The sequence below is a fragment of the Scyliorhinus torazame genome, chromosome 10 (assembly GCF_047496885.1).
Source record: "Scyliorhinus torazame isolate Kashiwa2021f chromosome 10, sScyTor2.1, whole genome shotgun sequence".
Taxonomy (NCBI): Eukaryota; Metazoa; Chordata; class Chondrichthyes; order Carcharhiniformes; family Scyliorhinidae; genus Scyliorhinus; species Scyliorhinus torazame.
The window spans coordinates 134,034,804-134,058,063 of record NC_092716.1 but is presented as its reverse complement, the minus strand read 5'-3'; the positions used below and the strand labels follow the sequence as shown (position 1 = coordinate 134,058,063).

Sequence of the window (23,260 nt, the reverse complement as noted above, 5' to 3'; positions counted from 1 at the left end):
ATACACTGCCCCTCTGGCCCTCCGCACCTACCCCACTGCCTTCTCCTTGGACACTAACCTGAACTTCACCTGGAGCCTCTGCCTCTCCTTTAGCAACCCCTCCTCTGGTGTCACCGGGTTCCTCCGATCCACCCTCAGATCTCATTCTCCAGCCTCGTGCTGTCCTCTCGTTCCACCCTCTCCCTATGCGCCTGGATCCAAATAAATTCACCCCTTACTACTGTCTTAAGTGCCTCCCATAGCATGGCGGTCGTGACCTCACCCTTGTCATTCAGTTCCACATAACCCGAATGGCCACCCCCCCCCCCCCTTATCTGCCAACAGCCCCACATCTAACCGCCACTGTGGCCATTGAGCCTCCCCCTGAACCATCTGCAAAACTACCCAGTGTGACGCATGGCCATAAACCATAATTGCCAAGTACTCCCGAGTCGGCCACCCCTGCCAGCAATGCCTTATCCATCACAGAGAAATCGATCTGGGAATACACCCTGTGCACATGTAAGAAGTACGAGAACTTCTTCGCCCTCGACCTCTCTAATCTACATGAACCCCCTCAACTCCCTAGCCACCATCATCACCCTCGATGATTCAGGACTTGACCCGTCCAACCTCTGATCTAGGACCGTACTGAAATCGCCCCCCCCCCCCCCCCCCCCCCCCCCATAATCAGCCTATGCGTGTCCAGGTCCGGGATCGTCCCTAACATTCGCCTCATGAAGTCCATGTCGTCCCAATTCAGGGCATAAATGTTCACCAGGACTACCGGCATCCCCTCTAATTTCCCACTGATCATCACATATCACATTGGGTAGCACAAGTGGATGGCCTATACTAAAACACCTATACTTGTGGGCAGCACAGGGTCCCAGGTTCGATTCCCCACAAGGTCACTGTCTGTGCGGAGTCTGCACGTTCTCCCTGTGTGTGCGTGGGTTTCCTCCGGGTGCTCCTGTTTCCTCCCACAGTCCAAAGATGTGCAGGTTAGGTGGATTGGCCATGATAAATTGCTCTTAGTGTCCAAAATTGCCCTTAGTGTTGGGTGGGGTTACTGGGTTATGGGGATAGGGTGAAGGTGTGGGCTTGGGTAGGGTGCTCTTTCCAAGAGCCGGTGCAGATTCGATGGGCCGAATGGCCTCCTTCTGCACTGTAAATTCTATGATGTAGGGTTAAGGTGCTAAATTGGGAGAAGGCTATGTACAACCAGATTAGGCAGGATTTGGAGGCTATTGTTTGGGAGAGGCTGTTTGACCTGTGGTAAATCCACATTTGGCATGTGGGAGTCTTTTTAGGAGCAGTTGCTGGGAGTGCAGGACAGGCATGTGCCGGTAAAAAGGAAGGACAGGCAAGGCAGGATTCGGGAACCATGGATGACCAGGGAAATTGCGAATCTTGTCAAAAAGAAAAAAGATGCATATGAGAGGTACAGGCAACTAAAAACAGATGAAGCCCTTGAGGAATACAAGGAAAGTAGAAAATAGTTCAAGCAGAGAGTTAGGAGGGCAAAAAGGGGTCACAAAATGTCCCTGGCAGACAGGATTAAGGAGAATCCCAAGGCATTTTATACGTATATTAGGAACAAGAGGGTAAGAAAGAGAGAGGAGGGAAATTATGCGAAGAACCAGAGGAAGTAGGTGAGGTCCTTAATGAGCATTTTGCATCGGTATTCACAAAGGAGAGTTGGGCAGCACGGTGGCGTAGTGGTTAGCACTGCGGCCTCATGGCGCCGAGGCCCCAGGTTCGATCCCGGCTCTGGGTCACTGTCCGTGTGGAGTTTGCACATTCTCCCCGTGTTTGCGTGGGTTTCACCCCCACAACCCAAAAGATGTGCAGGTAGGTTGATTGGCCACGCTAAATTGCCCCTTAATTAAAAAAAATTTTAAAACATAAAGGCGAGGGATTGGAGGTGTCTCAGAGGGATGTGTAAACACTTTAGCACAGGTCGTTATTACGAGGGAGGAAGTGTTAGGTATGTTAAAAAGCATTAAAGTAGACAAATCTCCAGGGCCAGATGACATCTATCCCAGATTACTGAGGGAGACAAGAGATGAAATCGCTGGGTCTCTAACAAAAACCTTTGTGTCCTCGTTGGCCACAGGTGAGATCCCAGAAGATTGGAGGATAGCCAATGTTGTACTGTTATTTAAAATGGGTTACAAGGATAATCCGGGTAATTATAGGCCAGTGAGCTTGACATCAGTGATAGTGAAATTGTTGGAAATGATTCTCAGAGATAGGATCTATGCACGTTTGGAAGTGAATGGTCTTATTAGCGACAGGCAGCATGGTTTTGTACGAGGGGGGTCATGTCTCACTAATTTAATTGAATTTTTTGAGGAGGTGGCAAAAATGATTGACGAGGGAAGGGCTGCGGATGTTGTCGACATGGACTTTCGTAAAGCAGTTGATAAGGTCCCCCATGGCAGGCTGTTGTAAAAGATTAAATCAGATGGGGTCAGGGGTGAACGAGCTGTATGGACCCAGAACTGGCTTGGCCATAGAAGACAGAGGGTAGCAGTGGAAGGGTGTTTTTCCGAATGGAGGTCTGTAACTAGTGGTGTTCCGCAGGGATCGGTACTGGGACTGGGATCGGCTCTTTGTAATATATATAAAAGACGTGGAAGAAAGCGTAGCGGGTCTGATTAGCAAGTTTGCGGATGATACTAAAATTGCAGGAGTTGCGGACAGTGATGAAGATTGTCAGGGAATACAACAGGATGTAGGCTGCAAAATTGGGCAGAGAAATGGCAGATGGAATTTAATCCGGACAAATGCGAGGTGATGTATTTTGGTTGATCCAATTCAGGTGAGAGCTATAAAATAAATGACAGAACCATCAGGAGCATAGAGACACAGAGAGATCTGGGCGTGTAGGTCCACTGATCCTTAAAAATGGCAGCACAGGTGGAAATGGTGGTAAAGAAAGCATATGGCATGCTTGCCTTCATAGGATGGGGTATCAAGTATAAAAGCTCAAAAATTATGTTACAGTTATATAAAACGTTGGTTTGGCCACATTTGCAATACTGTGTCCAATTCTGGTCACCGCACTACCAGAAGGACATGGAGGCTTTGGAGAGAGTACAGAAAAGGTTTACCAGGATGTTGCCTGGTATCGAGTGTATTAGCTATGAGGAGAGATTGAATAAACTGGGATTGTTCTCCCTAGAGAGACGGAGGCTGAGGGGCAACCTGATAGAAGTTTATAAAATTATTAGGGGTATAGATAGGGTGAACAGTTGGAGGCTTTTTCCCAGGCCGGAAATGACAATTAAAAAGGGGCACAAGTTCAAGGTGAGGGGGGAAAGGTTCAGTGGAGATGTACGGGGGAAGATTTTTTACACAGAGGGTGGTAGTGGCCTGGAATGCACTGCCAAGTGAGGTGGTTGAGGCAGATACGTTAACGATCTATAAGACTTATCTGGATCGGTACATGAACAGACGGGGTATAGAAGAATACAGGCGGTTAGTCTAGATAGGACTCGTGATCGGTGCAAGCTTAGAGGGCTGAAGGGCCTCTTCCTGTGCTAGATTGTTCTTTGTTCTTTGTTTATGACTGTGTGATACCCTAGGGTAATCCTAAAATTTAGGAGTGAAAAAAATGGCTAACATGGGCAGCTAGATTTAATGCCCTCGAGTTTGTGGATTTCTGTAAGGAATTCTAGGTGTACCTGGATTAAGTATTGACTTTGAAGATGAATGATGCAAAACCTGAATGAATGACATCCTGCCCTAGTTAACATGAAAGTTATTAGACAGCCACCAATTAGTATAGTGAAGTGTTATGGGCCAGGGTTTAGAGAACCCCAAAGTGTATCATGGAGTTCACCTGACCCACAGCTTTTAATAGATTGTGGTATGGGGGAGCACACGGCCCACTCTACAGGTGTGGCACAGCAGAAATGGAAAAGTAATTTTTAAAGCAAAACAATGTTTATTCTATGAACTCAAGTTAACCTTTTAAAACATACAGTGAACATCTTAGCAACCATCAATTCAAATACAACCCCCAAAGAATACAACACTAAGTAATCCTTAATAACTTCCCAAACAACATCCAGAAGACAGAAGAAACACCTTTTAACAGAAGCACATAAGGTTGACATTCACTACTGAGAACATTTATAATTCTGAATTCACCAAATGATCAAGAGATAGTCTTTTGATGGCAGAGATCAACAGTACACCTGCTCTGCCTGGCTTCAGCTTCAACACTGAAAAGCGAAACTAAAAGACACCCTGCAGCAAACAGCCTAAAACGAACTAAAAAGCTGACAGACAGACCAGCTCCACCCACACTCTGACATCACTGCAGTTAAGAAACACCCATTTCGGGTTGGTTTCAGGCGGTTAAAATGAACGTGATGCCGCAATTTCTGTTTATTTTCCAATGCCTGCCGTTTTCCTGCCAAAGGCATTTTTTAGAGAGATTGAAGGCATGATTACCTCGTTCATATGGGGAGGGAAGGTGGCCAGAATTAGAAAGGTGCTATTACAGAGAGGAATGCAGGCAAGGGATTTGGGTCTTCCAAACCTGATGTATTATTACTGGGCGGCAAATGTGGCGAAGGTACGGAGCAGGGTGAGAGAGGTTGACTCTCAGTGGGTCAGACTGGAGGAGAGCTTGTGTAGGGGGTGGGGATTGAAGGCATTAGCAACAGCACCACTGCCGACGGCCCCGGGGAAATACTCAGGAAGTCCGGTAGTTATAGCTTCATTTAGAATTTGGAGGCAGTTTCGCCAACACTTCGGGTTGGGGCAGGGTCAAGGGAAATGCCGTTTCGGGGAAACCATAGATTTGAGCCAGGACAGTGGGATGGAAATTTTCGGAGATGGAAGGAGAAAGAAATTAGGACACTAAAAGATTTGTTTCTTGGGGGTCGGTTTGCAGGATTGAAGGAGCTGGGAGTGAAGTATGGGCTGGAGCAGGGGGAAATATTTAGATCATGAAGGTTTGAGACTTTGCCAGAAAGGCGATACAGAACTTCCTGGTAGAGCTGGCCTCCACATTGCTGGAGGAGGTGCTGACGACGGGGGGACTGGAGAAGGCGGTCATGTCGGCGGTTTCGGGGCTATTTTGACAGAGGAGAAGGCACCGCTGGATGGGATCAAGGCAAAGTGGGAGGAAGAGCTGGGAGAGGGTATGGAGGTGTGAGGTGCTCCGGAGGGTGAACGCCTCCACCTCGTGTGCGAGATTGGGGCTGATACAGCTGATGGTGGTATATAGAGCACACCTCACAAGGGCGAGGATGAGCTGGCTCTTTGAGGTGGTAGAAGGTGTATGTGAGCGTTGCGGGGGGAGGGGGGGTTTCCGCACACCACACCACGTTCATATGCTTTGGTCCTGTCCAAAGCTGGAGGATTACTGGAAGGAGGTTTTTAGGGTCATCTCTAAAGTGGTGCACGTGAAACTGGACCCGGGCCCTCGGGAGGCCATGTTCAGGGTGTCGGACCAGCCGGGGTTGGAAACGGGTGCTGAGGCAGATGTTGTAGCCTTCGCCTCGTTTATCGCCCGAAGGCAGATTCTGTTGGGATGGAGATCAACTTCTCGACCCTGTGCCCTGGCGTGACGGGGGGACCTGTTGGAATTCTTGACTCTTGAGAAGGTCAAATTTGAACTGAGGGGAAGGATGGAGGGGTTCTACAATTCATGGGCGTTATTCATTGTGCACTTTCGAGAATTGGATGACATCGAACATTGAGGGTGGGGGGTTTGGGGGGAGGGGGACTATGGGTGATTCCTTTTTGTTATTTGTTTATGTTAACGTGCGGGATGCTATTTGGAGGAATGATGGGAGGATGGGATTGTTGTTGTTGATATGGGGATTGACATCCTAGTCGTTACTGCTTATTGTTTATTATTGGTGGGTGTAAATTTGGGAGAAAATGTGAAAAAGGAGAATAAACATATGTTTTGAAAAAATTCTCACCTGGAAAATGGTTTGAATTTGGGTAAATTCAAGCAAATTACTTGTCAATTCCATTTGCAGACCGCCTTCTTGCCTTTCAGATGATCTTGTCTCTTTTTAATTTGCAGTTTATGGACTGGTGTTGGTCCACCTCAGCCTGGGATCAGGATGGTGGGACAGACACGACTCTGGACTCTTGTTGCCGTCTTTTGTATGTTGTTCCTGTCACTGTCCAGCGCAGATATCCACAGAGCCAATGCCAAGAAGTTGGCCCGAAAGGCGGCAGCTGCACAAGCTGCTATTGGGAGCCATAAGTGGTGCCCCGAAAATGTGTTTGAACTTCGTTCATGGTCAGAACTATTCTCTGGAGAACGTGTTGATGCCTGGATCTGCTCTTTGATTGGCTCGGTGATCGTTGGGCTTAGTGGCATCTTTCCCCTCCTTGTCATCCCAATTGAGGCTGGGGCAGCGCTGAAATCGAAAGGTAAGCTTGTACAAACTCTGGCAAAGAAGAGTTAACGTGTGGAGAGGATGCTTCCACTAGTAGGAAAAATTAGAACCCGAGGGCATAAAACCTAAGACTGAAGGGATGATCCTTTAAAACCGAGGTGAAGAGGAATTTCTTCAGCCAGAGGCTAGTGAATCTGTGGAACTCTGCCGCAGAAGGCTGTGGAGGCTAAATCACTGAGTGTCTTTAAGACAGAGATAGATAGGTTCTTGATTAATAGGGGGTTATGGGGAGAAGGCAGGAGAAGAAATGAGCATCATATTAGCCATGATTAAATGGCGGAGCAAACTCGATGGGCCGAATAGCCTAATTCTACTCCTATGTCTTATGGTCTTCTAGATAGTCTAAAGTAATTCAGGAGATTACTCAGGCCCTGATCATTCCTTGTTGTCTTTTGTAAGAGGTAACCTTCACCCCAACCAGAAACTCGAGATGATGCTAAGACTCCCTCTGACACCTCTCCAGCTTCGGACAGGGCCAAAACATGTGTACATGGTTTGTAGGCCCCCTCCCACACTGTGCACAGACATTCTCCACCCCCTTGAAGAGTGGCTCATCCTTGCTCTCGTGAGGTGTGCCCTATACACGACCTTCAGTTGTATCAGCCACAATCTCGCGCATGAGGTTGAGGCGTTCACCCTTCGTAATACCTCACGCCACAAACCTTCTTCCATTACCTGGCTCAGTTCTTCTTCCCACTTGGCCTTAATCCCTTCCATGGACACTCCGCCCTCCTCCAGAATCTTCCCATAAATCGCTGACACCGCCTCCTTCTCCATTCCCCCTGCCGCCAATGCCTCTTCCAACAACAAGGGGGGGCTGGCACTATTGGGAAGCTAGGAACCTCCTTCCTTGCAAAATCTCAGAGCTGCAGGTACCTAAACTCTTCCCCTTGCCCCAGTCCATACTTCTCCCCCAACTCTTCCAACCTTGCAAAACATTTCACCAGGAACAGGTCTTTTAATACCCTGATCCCCCCCCCGCCCCCCCCCCACTCTACTTCCATTTCCGAAACCTCCCATCCAGCCATCCCGGCTCAAACCTTGGGGGTGGCATGGTAGCAGTGCTTAGAACTGTTGCTTCACAGCGCCAGGGACCCCGGTTCGATTCCCGACTTGGGTCACTGTCTGCGGAGTCTGCACTTCTCCCCGTGTCAGCGTGGGTTTCCTCCGGATGCTCCGGTTTCCCCCCCACAGTCCAAAGATGTGCAGATTAGATGGATTGATCGTGCTAAATTTCCCTTCCTTTCACGAACCCTGTCTGGTCTCCCCCTATCACCTTCATGAGACACCCCTCCAACATTGCCGCCTGTACCTTGCCAGAATCTTGGCGACTACATTCAGTGACGATATGTGCCGATATGACTCTCACACTGTTGTGTCCTTGTCTTTCTTTAACAGCAGAGACTGAGATGTCCTTGACTTACCTCATCAGCCATGGATGCCTCGTCCTCCCCTTAGCATGTTTCCTCCTCCTTGGGATGAATTTCTGTTGTGTCTCCCAAATAACCCCCCAAAACTCCTGCCATTGCTGTTCCACTGTCTACCCTGCTAGGCTCCTTCTCCAATCAACTCTGGCCAGCTCCTCCCTCATGTCTTTGTAGTTACCCTTATTTAATTGTAATATCGTTACATTCGATTCCAGCTTCTCCAAATCATACTACAGGGTAAATTCTATCACATTGTGGTCACTGTTCCCTCAGGGTTCCTTCACCTTAAGTTCCCTAATCAAGTCTGCCTCATTACACATCACCAAATCCAAAACTGCCTGTTCCTTAGTAGGCTCTGTCACAAGCTGCTCCAAAAAACATCTCTCAGGCATTCCACAAATTCCTTTTCTTGGGATCCACTACCAACCTGATTTTCCCAGTCCCAACCTGCATATTGAAGTCCCCCATGATTATTATAATATTACCTTTTTTTTTATATGCCTTTTCTATCTTCTGATTCATTTTCTGCCCCACATCCTGACTACTGCTCGGGGGCCTGTACATAACTCCCATCAGGGTAATTTTACCATTGTGATTCCTCACCTATACCCACAGAGATTCTATGCCTTCTGATCCCATATTGCTCCTTGCTATCGATTTAACTTCATTCCTTACTAACAATGCAACCCTGCCCCCTTTGCCCATCTGCCTGTCCTTTCGATAGGACACATATCCTTGTATACTTAGATCCCAGCCCTGATCCCCTTGCAGCCACATCTTTTACCATTCACCATTAAAATATTAATCTTCCTTTCTGCTTATCATACTAAAATGTATAACTTCACATTTAACCACGTTGTACTGCATCTGCCATGTGTTTGCCCTCTCACTTAACTTGTCTAAATTGCCTTGAGGCCTTCTCGTACCCTCCTCACAACTCACAATTCCGCCCAGTTTTGTGCTGTCAGCAAACTTGGATATGTTACATTTGGTTCCCTCATCCAGGCCATTTATATATATCATGAACAGCTGGGGCCCAAGCACTGATCCCTGTGGCACCTCACTAGTCACTGCCTGCCACTCAGAAAAAGATCCATTTATTCCCACGCTCTGTTTCCTTTCTATGAACTAATTCTCGATCCATGCCAATACATTACCCCCTATCCTATGTGCTTTAATTTTGCCCACTAACCTCTTATGAGGGACCTTATCAAAAGCCTTCTGAAAGTCCAAATACACCACTGGTTGTCCCTTATCTATTGCACTCATTACATCCTCAGAAAACTCCAGTAGATTTGTTAAGCGTGATTTGTGTTTCATGCTTTCCAAATGTTCTGTTATCACATCTTTTGTAATAGATCCTAGCATCTTCCCCACTACTTATGTCAGGCTAACTGGACTGTAATTCTCCCTTTTTTTCTCTCTCCCTTTTTCAATAGAATTGTTACAGTTGCCACCCTCCAATCTGGAGGAACCATTCCAGAGTCTATAGAATTTTGGAGGATGACCACCATTCTTGTGCTGTTTTGTTCTTTAATAATAATCTTTATTATTGTCACAAGTTGGCTTACATTAACACTGCAATGAAGTTACTGTGAAAAGCTCCTAATCGCCACATGCCGGCGCCTGTTCGGGTACACAGAGGGAGAATTCAGAATGTCCAAATTACCTCACAGCACATCTTTCGGGACATGTGGAAGGAAATTGGGGCACCCGGAGGAAACCCATGCACGCAGGGCTTTGCCCAAGGGTGGTATCATGACTGGTACAGGCTTGGAGGGCCGAAGGGCCTGTTGCTGTGCTGTATTGTTCTTTGTTCAATGCATCCACTATTCCCAGGATCACTTCCTGTAATACTCTTGAATGTAGCCCATAGGGCAGCACGGTGGTGCAGTGGGTTAGCCCTGCTGCCTCACGGTGCCGAGGTCCCAGGTTCGATCCCGGCTCTGGGTCACTGTCCATGTGGAGTTTGCACATTCTCCCCGTGTTTGTGTGGGTTTCGCCCCCACAACCCAAAGATGTGCAGGCTAGGTGGACTGGCCATGCTAAATTGCCCCTTAATTGGAAAAAATGAATTGGGTTCTCTGAATTTATTTTTAAAAAATTTTTTAAAATAAACTTTTCACCCCATTAATTTCCTCAGCACTATTTTCTTACTAATACAGGTTCCCTTCAATTCTTTTTCTTTTTTTAGATTTAGAGTACCCAGTTCTTTTTTTCCAATTGCAGGGCAATTTAACATGGCCAATTCACCTACCCTGCACACCTTTTTTGAGTTGTGGGGATGAACCTACCCAGACACGGGGAGAATGTGCAAACTCCACACAGATAGTGGCCCGGGGCTGGGATTGAACCCGGGTCCTTGGTGCCGTGAGGCAGCAGTGCTAGCCACTGTGCTGCCCCTGGTTCCCTTCAATTCTGCCCTCTCACTAGACCCTTGGTTTCCTGATGTACTTGCTTTAAAAAAAGTTTTTGTGCGATATCTCTTGAAACTAAAATGAAACTAAAGGAGTTGCGGAAAGAGGGAATTCCTGGTTGAGATGCATAGAATCCTGACAATGCTGAAGGAGGCCATTTGGCCCATCGGGTCTGCACCGATCCTCTGAAAGAGCATCTTACCTAGGCCCCCCCACCGAGGAGAGAAGGAGAAGAGAACAACTTTTGACACCAGGGTGGGAGCGGAGCCCTCTGGACTGCTTATTTGCTGGACCCCTCCCGGGCTGAAGGATCTGTTCGGCCCCGTCCTCCTATCAACAAATGCTTTTCAGAGAGGACAAAGCCTTTTTCTCATTCTATTAGGTGTGCTTGTCCATCAGGTGGGGATCGGGTAGACAGTGTGTTTGCTGAGCCCCTTCTGGGCTGAAGAACTTGCAAACGAGCGCCTGCATTCCATCGGTGTGTAGTCCCAGGATGCTTCCTGCAAGAAATCCACATCGCTCTGGGAGACGAAGCCACGTGACACCTGGAGGGGAGCAGTGAGGGGGGGGGTGTCTACGTGAGCCACTTGATCTCACATTTAGGCAGGTTGGCGATTGTGTCCCACATCTTCAGCCGGAGATTTGAGGGGGGAGGAGGGTCAAGGAGCCAGTGCCAGGCCGGTTACTGTACCTGATGCGAGGTGGACGAAGTACTTCACTTTATGAATGCCTGCCTCCCCATGCTGGCCAGCAGCAGGCGACTTCCTTCGAGCAAGTGTCCACTCATCGTGGCACCATCACCGTGGGTGAGTGCATTGTCCTGGGAAGGGGGATTTTAATTGCACCCTCAGGACAAAGGACTGCCTCTGTACCCAGTGCGGCTCTTGTGCAGTGGTGAATTTAAAGAACCTGGTCGGGTTCTTTGACTTGGTGGACATCTGGCGGACTCTCCATCCTGACTCCTGCGTCTTCGGCTCCATGAGGCCTGGGGTCGGAGCGTCCAGAATCGACCGCCTTTACATTTCAAGGGTGTACCTGCTCCGTGTCCTGACAGCATCTGTGCAGCAAATGCCGTGCTTGGACCACCGTCTGGTATGAGCGGGTCTCCCTCTGTCTTGCGCTCAGTTGCAGTCCGCGTACTGCCACTTTAATGAGCTGCTGCTGAAGGACGAGCGCTTCCTGGGCTCGTATTGTCACATCTGGACCGGCTGGAGAAGGAAGCATGGACGCTTCCCCTCCTTTAGGCTATGGTGGGACTTGGGCAAGACTTGGCGTGCATTCTGTCAGGAATATGCGAGTGGATCGGCATAGAGGTGGAAATCAGGGTCAAGGAGTTGGAGAAGGAGGTGCTTAACTCTCACGTCTTAGTCAGCCCAATGAGGACCTGGCCCTGTGGCTGGTGTACAGAGAGAAGAAGGGCGCGCTGCGGGACCTGAAACTGGTCTGGTTCCACGGTGCATCCGTGAGGTTGCGGACCCAGATCCTCATGGACATAGACTGCGGCTCCCCTGTCTGCTCGCTGGAAAAAGCGCATGAGGTCCGTCAGAAGCTCCTTAAGGTGCTTGCCAAAGACGAGTCCCTTGTCTTGGATCCGGAGGATGTCAGGCACAAACTCAAAGCTTCTACAGCGCTCTTCTCCTCGGATCCATCCAGCAAAGATCCTCCAGGATCTTTGCAGAGTTTTGTGGGAGGATCTTCCGCAGGTGGGCCCGAGGGTGCCGGGAGGCTTGATGCCCCTATAAGCCTGGAGGAGCTGACCGGTGTCCTCGACATCCTTTCCAGGGGCAAAACCCCAGGGCAAGATGGGGTGCCCTCGACACCCTTTTCAGGGACAAAATCCCAGGGCAAGGTGGGCTGACTGTGGAATTCTTCAGGGCGTTCGGAGATGCCCTGGGAAGCTACTTCGCTGGATCTTGGGGAAAGTATTGAACTGGGGAGATGGCCCTCTTGTGATGCAGGACCACCATTACCCTGCTGCCAAAGAGGGAGGATCTATGCCACTTTAAAAACCGGCGACTGGTTTCCCTCCTCAGCACGCACTAAAGGGTCTTCGCCAAGGTGATGAGTTTGTGCATTGGTGCTGTGCTGGACCACATGATCCACCCAGTCCTACACTGTCCCAGGACGAACAATCTACAACAATATCCATCTGGTCTGGGACCTGGTCCATCATTCCCAGAGGGCTGGTGTTTCAAGCGCCTTCCTGTCTCTTAATCAGGAGCGGGGCAGCACGGTAGCATTGTGGATAGCACAATTGCTTCACAGCTCCAGGGTCCCAGGTTCAATTCCGGCTTGGGTCACTGTCTGTGCGGAGTCTGCACATCCTCCCCGTGTGTGCGTGGGTTTCCTCCGGGTGCTCCGGTTTCCTCCCACAGTCCAAAGATGTGCAGGTTGGGTGGATTGGCCATGATAAATTGCCCTTAGTGTCCAAAATTGCCCTTAGTGTTGGGTGAGGTTACTGGGTTATGGGGATAGGGTGGAGGTGTGACCTTGGGTAGGATGCTCTCCCAAGAGCCGGTGCAGACTCGATGGGCCGAATGGCCTCTTTCTGCACTGTAAATTCTATGATAAAGGCGTTCGACAGGGTGGATCACAATATTTATTCAGGATTCAGCAATCATTCGGATTCGGGATGTATTTCGTCACCTGGATCCAAGTTCTGTACACTGCCACAAATTGTCTCGTTAAAGTTAACGGGTCCCTGGCCGCGCCCCTTCATTTTGGGACAGTAGTGCGACAGGGCTGCCCCTTGTCTGGCCAACTCTATTCCATTTGCATGGAGCCTTTCCTGTGCCTCCAGCGGAGGAGGTTGTCTGGATTGTTTGCATAAGCTGGGCACTGAGGTGGACCTCTCAGCTAACACTGGTGACGTGCTTCTCATGTTCACCGACCTTGCCACCGACTCTGCTGACCTGCAGCAAATGCAAGTGTGCCAGGCTGTGTACTCCGCCGCATCCTCTGCCAGGATCAATTGGACCAAGTGTTCCAGACTCCAGGTCGGTCCGTGGCATTTGGACCCCCCCTCCCAGAGGAGTTCCGGCCTTTCACCTGCAGCAAGACCAGCATTCTCTACTTGGCAGCCGGTCTTTGTCCGGTCAAGGAATCCTGGCCGGCTAACTGGCACAAGCTGGAGGCCAAGGTCACCGCTCGCTTGAGATGCTGGACAGGACTGCTCAGAGTGCTGGCTTTACAGGGGTAGAGTTCTCGTCATAAGGCAGTTGATAGCCTCCATGTTATCACTTTGACCCCTCCCCCTGATTTTGCCACAACGCTCCAGAGAATGCTTGTAGAGTTTTTCTGGGACAAGAGACTGCACTGGGTCTCTGCTGAGGTTCTGAGTCGCCCGCGTAGGCACTGGTGTGCCTTAGCATCCAGGTGGCAACCGTCCACGTTCAGACCCTGCAGCGATAACTTTACGTTGAGCCCCCTCCACGATGGTGTGCCCTGGCGATGCATTTCTTCCGCCAGGTGCACGGCCTGAATTATGACGTGCAGCTCCTGTTCATAGATCAGCAGAGTCTTCGTTACCTCCAGCAGGCACTGCCCGTCTTTTACCAGGATATTCTCAAAGTCTGGAGATGGTCGCTTCTTGCCGCAGCACTCTCTCTCTCTCTCTCTCTCTCTCTCTCTCTCTCTCTCTCTCTCTCTCTCTCTCTCTCTCTCTCTCTCTCTCTCTCTCTCCTCTCTCCCCCCCCCCGCCCGCCTGCCCATCAGGAGTGAGGGCTGTCATCAGGGAGCCGCTACTCAGGAATCCGCAACTCCACCAATACCATTTCCAGTGGCTTGCGGAGGAGTGGCTGTGGCTGCCGGGGTGACCGGGATCGGGTCGTGCTGGGTGGGGGAGGAGTGGGCTGGATGACACCCCACAAGTTAGCACAATGCACGGCGGTGGACATCCGGCTCGCGCTGATGCCATCAGAGCCTCTAATCGGTCGTGCACGGGCCCAATGGCATGCGCAGGTGTGCGGTGGTATCCGGTCTGAGCGAACCACTGCTCGGACAGAATTCCACATTGGTCCCAAGCCCCAAATCCTCCCTCGGGGCCTGGTGCCCCACAATCCTAGCCACCTTACCAAAATGCCCTCTGTTCCTTTTCGCACTGCATTGGAGGGGTTTCCTGCACGGGCTGCTGTTGCACACCTTTCACCTCCTTGTCCTTGCCCGTCGCCCAGACACACCATTATGTGCCTTGTTGCTGTCCAGCGGCAGAGGTCCCCTCTGGAGGTCCCTCTATGGAGGAGTCGCCCCCTCAATTTTGGGGACATGGGGGTGGAGGGTGTTGCATGCAGCAGTGCCGTACAATCACCAGTTGCACCGGTTCACTGACTCCCAAGAAGCCTGCCATTTTTTCGGCCTTGTGGAGTCCGTGGACCATGTCTGTGTTACATGTTATAGGCTGCACTCCCTTTTTAGTTTACTCAAAAATCTTTTGTTGAAGTTTTGTTTGCTCTTCAGCCCCACGCTCCTGATCTACGGGCACCTGGTGTGGAGAGGGGCGGAAAAGGTGGAGGGCCTCCTCGTGAATCTGCTCCTGGGCCTGGCGAAGCTCTTCATTTATAGGTGCAGGCAGTGGTTGACCGCGGGGCCGTCTGACCAAACTGTCTGCTCCTCTTCCACGGTTATATTCGCGACCGGGGCCCATAGAAAGGGAGTATGCTATGCCATAGGCACCATCAAAGCCTTCCATGCCCGGTGACCACAGCAGGGTTTGAAGTGCTTTATTTCCCCCTTTAATTACACACTCATTTGATGTTTTTAAGTTTCCATTGATCTTTGTTACATTCGGGCAGTGCCTTTTTTTGCTTTGTCGCCAAGTTGGTTTCCTTTCTTGTATTTGGTTGACTTCAAAAGAGTATCCAATCCACCTAACCTGCAAATTCTTGGACTGTGGGAGGAAACCGGAGCATCCGGAAGAAACCCACGCAGACACAGAGAGAAAGTGCAATAAAATCAAGTCCAATCAGGAGCACATCGATTTTGGGGTGTGCACTCACCGGCCATGTCTAGGTGTTAGGAGCATGTAGGCTTTCCAAATAAGGAGGTTGGGTGCCGCTGTGTCTGGTAAACAAGCCTGATTGACTGGATCGTTCAGTTGTTCCTGGGATCGGCTGGTGATGGTCTTTATTTTTAAAGAGTGACCCCCCAGTCCTAGATTCTCCCTCAAGAGGAAACATCCTCTCCACATCCACCCTGCAGTTGGACTCCATTTAACTTAATTTCCTGAAATAGTTACTCAAGGTAATATAGTGTTGCTGGAACTGTGAGCTGAAGACTTTTACCCTGCCTCAACTGGCATTGGCGTGGAGAACTAAGCACTGCCAATTTAGGAGCTTCCTATTTGGTGACTGAGTAGTAATGTGCTAGCTGCCTTGTCAGAATTCTGTCAATCATGTACAAAACAAGCACGTGGTTGTAAATCTTGAACCTGCATGACTGACTGACCTCTTGGGAGTGTGAAGTGGGCAAGGAAAATTATTTATAACCAGGAGGCCCAGTGAGAGTTCTCAAACGCAGTTAGCAGTTTGTACCCTATGTGGGCATGGGGTGATGGACATTGACGTGGGGAAGAAGATGTTGATCAGTTGAAATCCCTGCAAGATGACAAATGTGCTGTTGATATTTTACACATTGAACTGCGGACTGGAGTCATACCATTGTGAAAAGACAGTGAATGGAAGTTAAATGTTTCCTTGGAAGGGGAATCACTGGACACTGCTCTCAAAGAATCCAGAGGCTGGACATTGCTGTTTTGTAAACTGAACAAGATGAGAAATTAACTGAGATGTGGTGTTGCCGTGCTGTTGAGAGAACAGTTGTCCACCTTAATCAAGCAATGAAATCGGAAACTCTCCAGAGAACTCCAAATCTTAATCCATAAGGATTTTCTGGTTGTAGTGATATAGGATTCAGCCTGACTGAAAGCTGTCTAGTTAGATCATTGACCCATCTTTCCGCTATCCAGTGGTCATTACTGCCACGCCCCAGTCAGTTATTAATAGGTGCATTCACGTTCAGGTACTGACCAACATAATGATACAAACATTTCAGTGAATTCATAGTTGCCTTTTGTGTTGTTGATGGACCGAGCTTGACTTCTATGTTTTTCTATTTCTATCATTGTAGATGGGTCCCAACGTTTGAAACGGTTGTTGAGTTTTGCTATTGGTGGACTGCTAGGAGATGTCTTTCTGCACCTGTTGCCTGAGGCATGGGCCTACACCTGTAATAGTAACCCAGGTAAGAAATAGATGGAGATGGACCCCACAACTTGTATTGTTGTAACATCAGGGCTGCCCAAAATAGCAGTAGAGAAACTCCTCAACAATGAAGTTGATGAGCTCATCTTATTGGGGGGGCGGGGAGGGGGGATCCAGAGGATATGGGGCGGAATTCTCCACCCCCACACGCCGGGCGGGAGAATCGCCCGGGCGCCGCGCGAGTCCCGCCGCACCGCCCTGGCACCCGCACGCGATTCTCCCCCCCCCCCCCCCCAAAACCGGTGCGGCGAGAATCACGGCTGGCTGCTGTGAGAATTGCCGCTTGCCGTTTGTAACGGGCCGAGCGGCCTGCCCAACACGACAGGTTCCTGCCGACGCCGTCCGCACCTGGTCGCTGCCGGCGGGAACAGCGCGGGAATGCTGGGGGGGGGGGGGCAGCCAGTGGGGGGGAGGGGGGTTCCTGCACCGGGGGATGCCTCAAAAGGGGTCTGGCCCGCCTTGTTGAGAAGGCGTATGGTGTGTTAGCTTTTATTGGTAGAGGGATTGAGTTTCAGAGCCATGAGGTCACGTTGCAGCTATACAAAACTGGTGCTGCCGCATTTGGAGTATTGCGTGCAATTCTGGTTGCAGCATTATAGGAAGGATGTGGAAGCATTGGAAAGGGTGCAGAGGAGATTTACCAGAATGTTGCCTGGTATGGAGGGAAGATCTTATGAGGAAAGGCTGAGGGACTTGAGGCTGTTTTCGTTAGAGAGAAGAAGGTTAAGAGGTGACTTAATTGAGGCATACAAGATGATCAGAGGATTAGATAGGGTGGACAGTGAGAGCCTTTTTCCTTGGATGGTGATGTCTAGCACGAGGGGACATAGCTTTAAATTGAGGAGAGATAGATATAGGACAGATGTCAGAGGTAGGTTCTTTACTCAGAGAGTAGTAAGGGCGTGGAATGCCCTGCCTGCAACAGTAGTGGACTTGCCAACACTAAGGGCATTCAAATGGTCATTGGATAGACATATGGACGATAAGGGAATAGTGTAGATGGGCTTTAGAGTGGTTTCACAGGTCGGCGCAACATCGAGGGCCGAAGGGCCTGTACTGCGCTGTCATGTTCTATGTTCTATCGGTGCCCACCGATCGGCGGGCCGGCCTCTCTAAAGGAGGACCTCCGTTCCTCCGCCACCCCGCAAGATCCATCCGACATCTTATGGGCAGCACGGTAGCGTTGTGGATAGCACAATTGCTTCACAGCTCCAGGGTCCCAGGTTCGATTCCGGCTTGGGTCACTGTCTGCGGAGTCTGCACATCCTCCCCGTGTGTGCGTGGGTTTCCTCCGGGTGCTCCGGTTTCCTCCCACAGTCCAAAGATGTGCAGGTTAGGTGGATTGGCCATGATAAGTTGCACTTCGTGTCCAAAATTGCCCTTAGTGTTGGGTGGGATTACTGGGTTATGGGGATAGGGTGGAGGTGTTGACCTTGGGTAGGGTGCTCTTTCCAAGAGCCGGTGCAGACTCGATGGGCCGAATGGCCTCCTTCTGCACTGTAAATTCTATGAATTCTATGATCATCTTGCGGGGAGGACGGCAACCGCGCATGCGCGGGTTGGCGCCGGCCAACCTGTGCATGCGCGGATGACGTCAGCGCCGCGTTATTTCCGTGGCGCCAAGGACTGGCGGGCGTAAATGACGCGGAGCCGCGCCTAGCCCCCCGGGGGTGGGAGAATAGGTGGCTGGGAGCGGCCTCCGACACCGGAGTGAAACACTCCGGTTTTCACTCCGCCGTCGGGACTTAGTCTCCCGATGGGAGAATTGCGCCCATCGTTCGTGAAGAGGAGTTGGACTTCCCTGGAAAAATCTTAAATTGATTTCCATGTGACCCCCCCCCCCCCATTTTGAAAAGGGGGGCAGAATAAGCCCAGTAGCTATACACAAGTTAGCCTGATATCGGTGGGGAAAGCATGTGGCACTTAGTGGGCAGTAGCAGCTAAGTGACAGAAAGTTGAGTGCGTTGGTGAATAGTCGTTTATAAGACTAGATGGAAATATGCAGTGGTGGTCCCCGGGGATTAGTATTAAAGCTGCAACTCATTTTGATGGGGTGCAGAAACGGAAGCTATTGATTTTTCTACATGGCTCTTTGTGGCAGGGCAAGAGGGTAAGACTTTATTTTAGAAAAACACTCTAGGATCCTGGTCTTTATAAGTCGAGGCATAAAGTGCAAGAACATTAAGCTAAACCTTTCTAAATCACTAATGTTAGGAAAAACATGAAGGCCTCAGCTGGCAAAGGAAAAAGAGCTAGAAAAGTGTTAGAAATGAGGAACTTCAGTTAAATTAAAATGACTTGATAAGCCCATATTGTTCTCAACGTAAAGAGGAATACAATCAGATTTAACACAGATGCTCAAAATGATGAAAGGCTTTGATAAAGTGGATAGGGAGAAACTGTTTCCACTGGCAGAAGGGTTAATTACTGAGGGACACAAATTTAAGAAAATTGGCAAAAGAACCGGGTGACAAATTACAAATGGAGTATATTTTAATGTATAAACAGAAAATGCTGGATAAACACAGCAGGTCAGACAACATCTGTGGAGAGAGAAACTCAGTTAACATTTCAGATCTAAATGATCCTTCTACAGAATTGAAGGTAGAAATGTGCAGAATTATATAGTTGAACAGGGGGCGGAGAGGTGGGGCAGAACAGAAGACCAGGGATAGGTCAGGGCAAAGGAGAAATGGACAAATTTGTCCTGACATAAGATAAAGGAGAGTATTAATGGTGCCATTAAGGAATGATGATGTGGAGATGCTGGGGTGGGCACAGTAAGAAGTCTTGCAACACCAGGTTAAAGTCCAACAGGTTTATTTGTGTAATGTACCTCTTCACTCGCATGATGAAGGAGCTGCTCTCCAAAAGCTTGTGATTCCAAATAAACCTGTTGGACTTTAACCTGGTGTTGTAAGAAAAAATGAAGACATGCCAGCAGAACCGTTTTGGAAAGTGGCATCATCAGAACAGATGTGATGGAGGCGAAGGAACTGACTGGGCGAATGGGATGGAGTCCTTACAGGATAAGGGGTGTGAAGAGCTGTAGTTGAGGTAGCTGTGGCAGTCAGTGGGTTTGTAATGAATATTAGTGGGCAGTCTATCCCCAGAAATTGAAATAGAAAAGTCAAGGAAGGGAAGGGAAGTGTTGGAGATGGACCATTGGAGATGGTGATAGAGGGATGGAAATTGAAAGCAACATTTTTCCAGGTCCAGACAGGAACATGAAACAGCCATCGATGTATCAATAAAAGGGTCGTGCGATGGGGCCGGAGTAGAACTGGAACAAGGAATTTCCTCATACCCATAAAGAGACAGGCAAAACTGGGACCCATGCGGGTACCCATAGCCACATCGTTGGTTTGTAGGAAATGAGACATGTTAAAGGAGGATTGTTGAGTGAGACACCAAGTTCAGCCAGACTAAGAGTGTTGATGGATGGGGATTGTTCAGGCCTCTGTTCGAGGAAGAAGCGGAGAGCCCTCAGACCATCCTGTGGGGGATGGAGGTATAGAGGGATTGGACATGCATGGTAAAGAGGAGGCGGTTAGGATTGGGGAACTGGAAGTTGTTGATATGATGTAGGGCATTGGAGGAATCATGAATGTAGGTGGGAAGGAACTGGACAAGAGGAGAGAGTGTAGGGTTAAGATGGGAAGAAATGAATTCAGTGGGGCAGGATCAGGCTGACTGGATGGGCCTGCCGGAACAGTCATGTTTATGAATTTTGTGGAGGAGGTAGAAGCGGGCTGACCGGGATTTGGAAGATTGCGGTAGGAAGCTGTGGAGGGAAGATCTTCAGAGGAGATGAGGTCAGTGACAGTCCTGATGCTCAGGGCTGGGGTCATGGTCCAGGGGGAGGTAGGAGGAAATGTCTTGAGAGTTGGTGTTCAGCTCTGTGAGGTAGAGGTCAACAACAGCACCACCCTTGGCGGGTTTGATGACAAAGTCAGGGTTGAACATGAGAGAGCGGAGTGCAGCCATTTCAGAAGGCAACAGATTAGAGTGGGTGAGAGAAGCAGAGAAATTGAGACGGTCACTGTCAGACCGACAGTTCTGAATGAAAAGATCAAGAGTAGGTAAGCAGCCGGAGGGAGGGGTCCAGGTGGTGGGAGAATGCTGAAGGTGGGTAAAAGGATCTGTTGAACCGGGGAGGGCCACTGCCCAAAGTAGTGAGCATGGAGACGAAGGCGGCTGAAGAAGAGTTCAGCATTATGTTGAGCCTGAAATCCATTGAGGTGAGGCCATAAGTGTATTGCCAACTGTTCCTAGTTGCCCGTTGACACATTTAAACTTCTAATCTCTTCATCAGCACCCTTCTTAGCCTTAATCACCCCATTTACAGTCCTTTTGTCTTCTGTCCTTGACATCTTTGTCAATCTCAACCTATCGCTGGCACCCTATCCATCCCCACCGCTCCACGCCTCCCCCACTACAGTATATAAATCTGACACCATTTCCAGTTCTCTCTAGCTTTATCAAATAGTCATCCAGACTCAAAACGTTAGCTCCCTTTTCTTTCCACAGATGCTATCAGACCTGCTGAGATTGTCCAGTATTATCTGTTCTTGTTTTAAGGGGAAGATTTATTTAGTGGAGGCATTATGCTGGAGATGGTGGAAATGACGGAGTTGATCCTTTGAATGTGGAGGCTAGAGGGGTGACAAGAGGGACCCTGTCATGGTTCTGGGAGGGAGGGGAAAGACAGAGGTGCAGGAGATACATTGGACTCGGTTGAGGAAAAAGGCAGCGATGTCAGAAACGCTGTTTAGTTTCCTGGTCCTAACCGCCTATTCCTCGCTAAGGACGTCCAGTTTCTCTACACCTCCAGCCCCCATCAGGAGGGTCTCGGCTTTCCGCTTCTTCCTTTAGCGGTAGCTCAAATAACCCCCATCCAGCATTACTCTCCTCTGCCTGGCTGAACTTGTTCCGTCACTAAATAATTTCTCCTGAAACTTGTTTTGCTTCCTGCAGATAAAAAGGGTGGCTATGGATACCTGGATGGGCCTGCCTTTTTGTGGGGAATGTCCTTGTTCCAGTATCACTCAGGCCCTCTCTCACAGTTCTTCCTCCATTACACTGATGACTATATCAGTGTCACTACATGTTCCCCATTGAAACTTGAAAGACAGATTTTGCTTCCACTTTCCACCCCTCTATCACCTTCACATGGTCTAACTCTGCCACTTCCCTTCCTTGACCTCTCAGTCTCCATCTCTGACTATAAACTGACCACCAAAATTCTTTACAAACCCACCGACTCCCACAGTTATCTCGATTACAGCTCCTCACACCCCTCTCCCTGTAAGGAGTCCATCCCATTCTCCTTGTTTCTCCACCTCTGCTGCAACTGTTCTGATGATACCATCTTCTAAAACAGTGTTTCTGACATGTCTGCCTTTTTCCTCAACCTAGGTTCCCCGACAGGACACTCGACCGTGTCTGATCCATCTCCTGCACTTCTGCCGTCACCCCTTCCTCTCCCTGCCAGAACCATGACGGTCCCTCTTGTCACCCCTCTAGCCTCCACATTCAAAGGATCATCCTCCGCCATTTCCGCCACTAAATGCATCTTCCCCTCACCACCCTCCAGCATTACACAAGGACCACTCCCTCCCTGACACCCTGGTCCATCCCTCCATCGCCCTCAATCCTTCATCCCCTTACCATGGCACCTTTCCTTGTAATCACAAAAGGTGCAATACCTGTCCCTTTACCTCCTCACTGTCCAAGGGCCAAACACTCCTTTCAGGTGAAGCAGCATTTTACCTGTTTCTCCTTCAATTTGGTTCACTGTATTCGCCATCCCCTCTACATTGGTGAGACTTAACTCAGATTGGGTGATCACTTCGTGGAACATCTTTGTCCAATCCACAAGCATTACCCCAACCTTCCTGTCACTTGCCATTTTGACTCAGCACCTTGCTCTCGTGCCCACATGCTCATCCTTTTGGCTTGCTGCAGTGCCCCAGTGATATCCAATGCAAACTGGAAGAACAACATCTCATCTTCCAATTAGGCACATTACAGCCTTCTGGAGTCAACATTGAGTTCAACAACTTTAGACAGTAAACGATTGCCTCCATCTTAAACAATCCCTCCCCACCCCCTTTACCCACACACACACTTTTGTAGTTTGTTGTCCTTGTTTTTCAACTTTCTGACTGTTTGCCATTTCAACTCAGCACCTTGCTCTCCTGCCCTTCCTTGGCCTGCTGCAATGTTCCAGTGATGCTTAATGTAAACTGGAAGAACAACACCTCATCTTCCAATTAGGCGGCAGGCTTCTGGAGTCAACACTGAGTTCAACAACTTTAGATCGTGAACAACCGCCTGAATCTTAAACCATCCCTGCCACCATCCCCCATACCCACTCACACTTTTGTAGTTTGACTGTTGTTTTTCAGCTCCCTGCCTGCCACTACACAACCCCACCCCTCCCCCTATTTGCCACCTATTCCCGGCTGCTCAGTTGCTCCCATGAACACGTTCTGCTACCTCACCCTTTGCCACCATTAGCATTCTTCATTCCTTAATGGCACCATTAATACTCCCCTTTGATGTCGGGGCAAATTTGACCATTTCTCCTTCGCCCTGACCTATCCCTGGTCTTCTATTCTGCCCCACCTCCTCCGCCCCTTTCCAACTGTATAATTCTGTACCTTTCGAGCTTGCTTCAGTTTTATAGAAGGGTCATTTAGATTTGAAACATTGACTCTATTTCTCTCGCCATATGC

General features: G+C 49.4%; 1 protein-coding gene across 2 annotated transcripts in view; it reads left to right on the top strand.

Annotated features, from left to right (window-relative positions):
- LOC140430941 (zinc transporter ZIP13-like) overlaps positions 1–23,260 on the top strand; it is a 56,986-nt gene that overhangs the window by 4,754 nt on the left and 28,972 nt on the right. For both annotated transcript variants that reach the window (XM_072518772.1, XM_072518771.1), the window contains exons 2-3: positions 6,038–6,393; positions 16,387–16,500. In XM_072518772.1, the coding sequence (XP_072374873.1) occupies positions 6,078–6,393; positions 16,387–16,500 (430 nt within the window). In that variant the 5' untranslated portion in view covers positions 6,038–6,077. The remainder of the gene's footprint in view (positions 1–6,037; positions 6,394–16,386; positions 16,501–23,260) is intronic.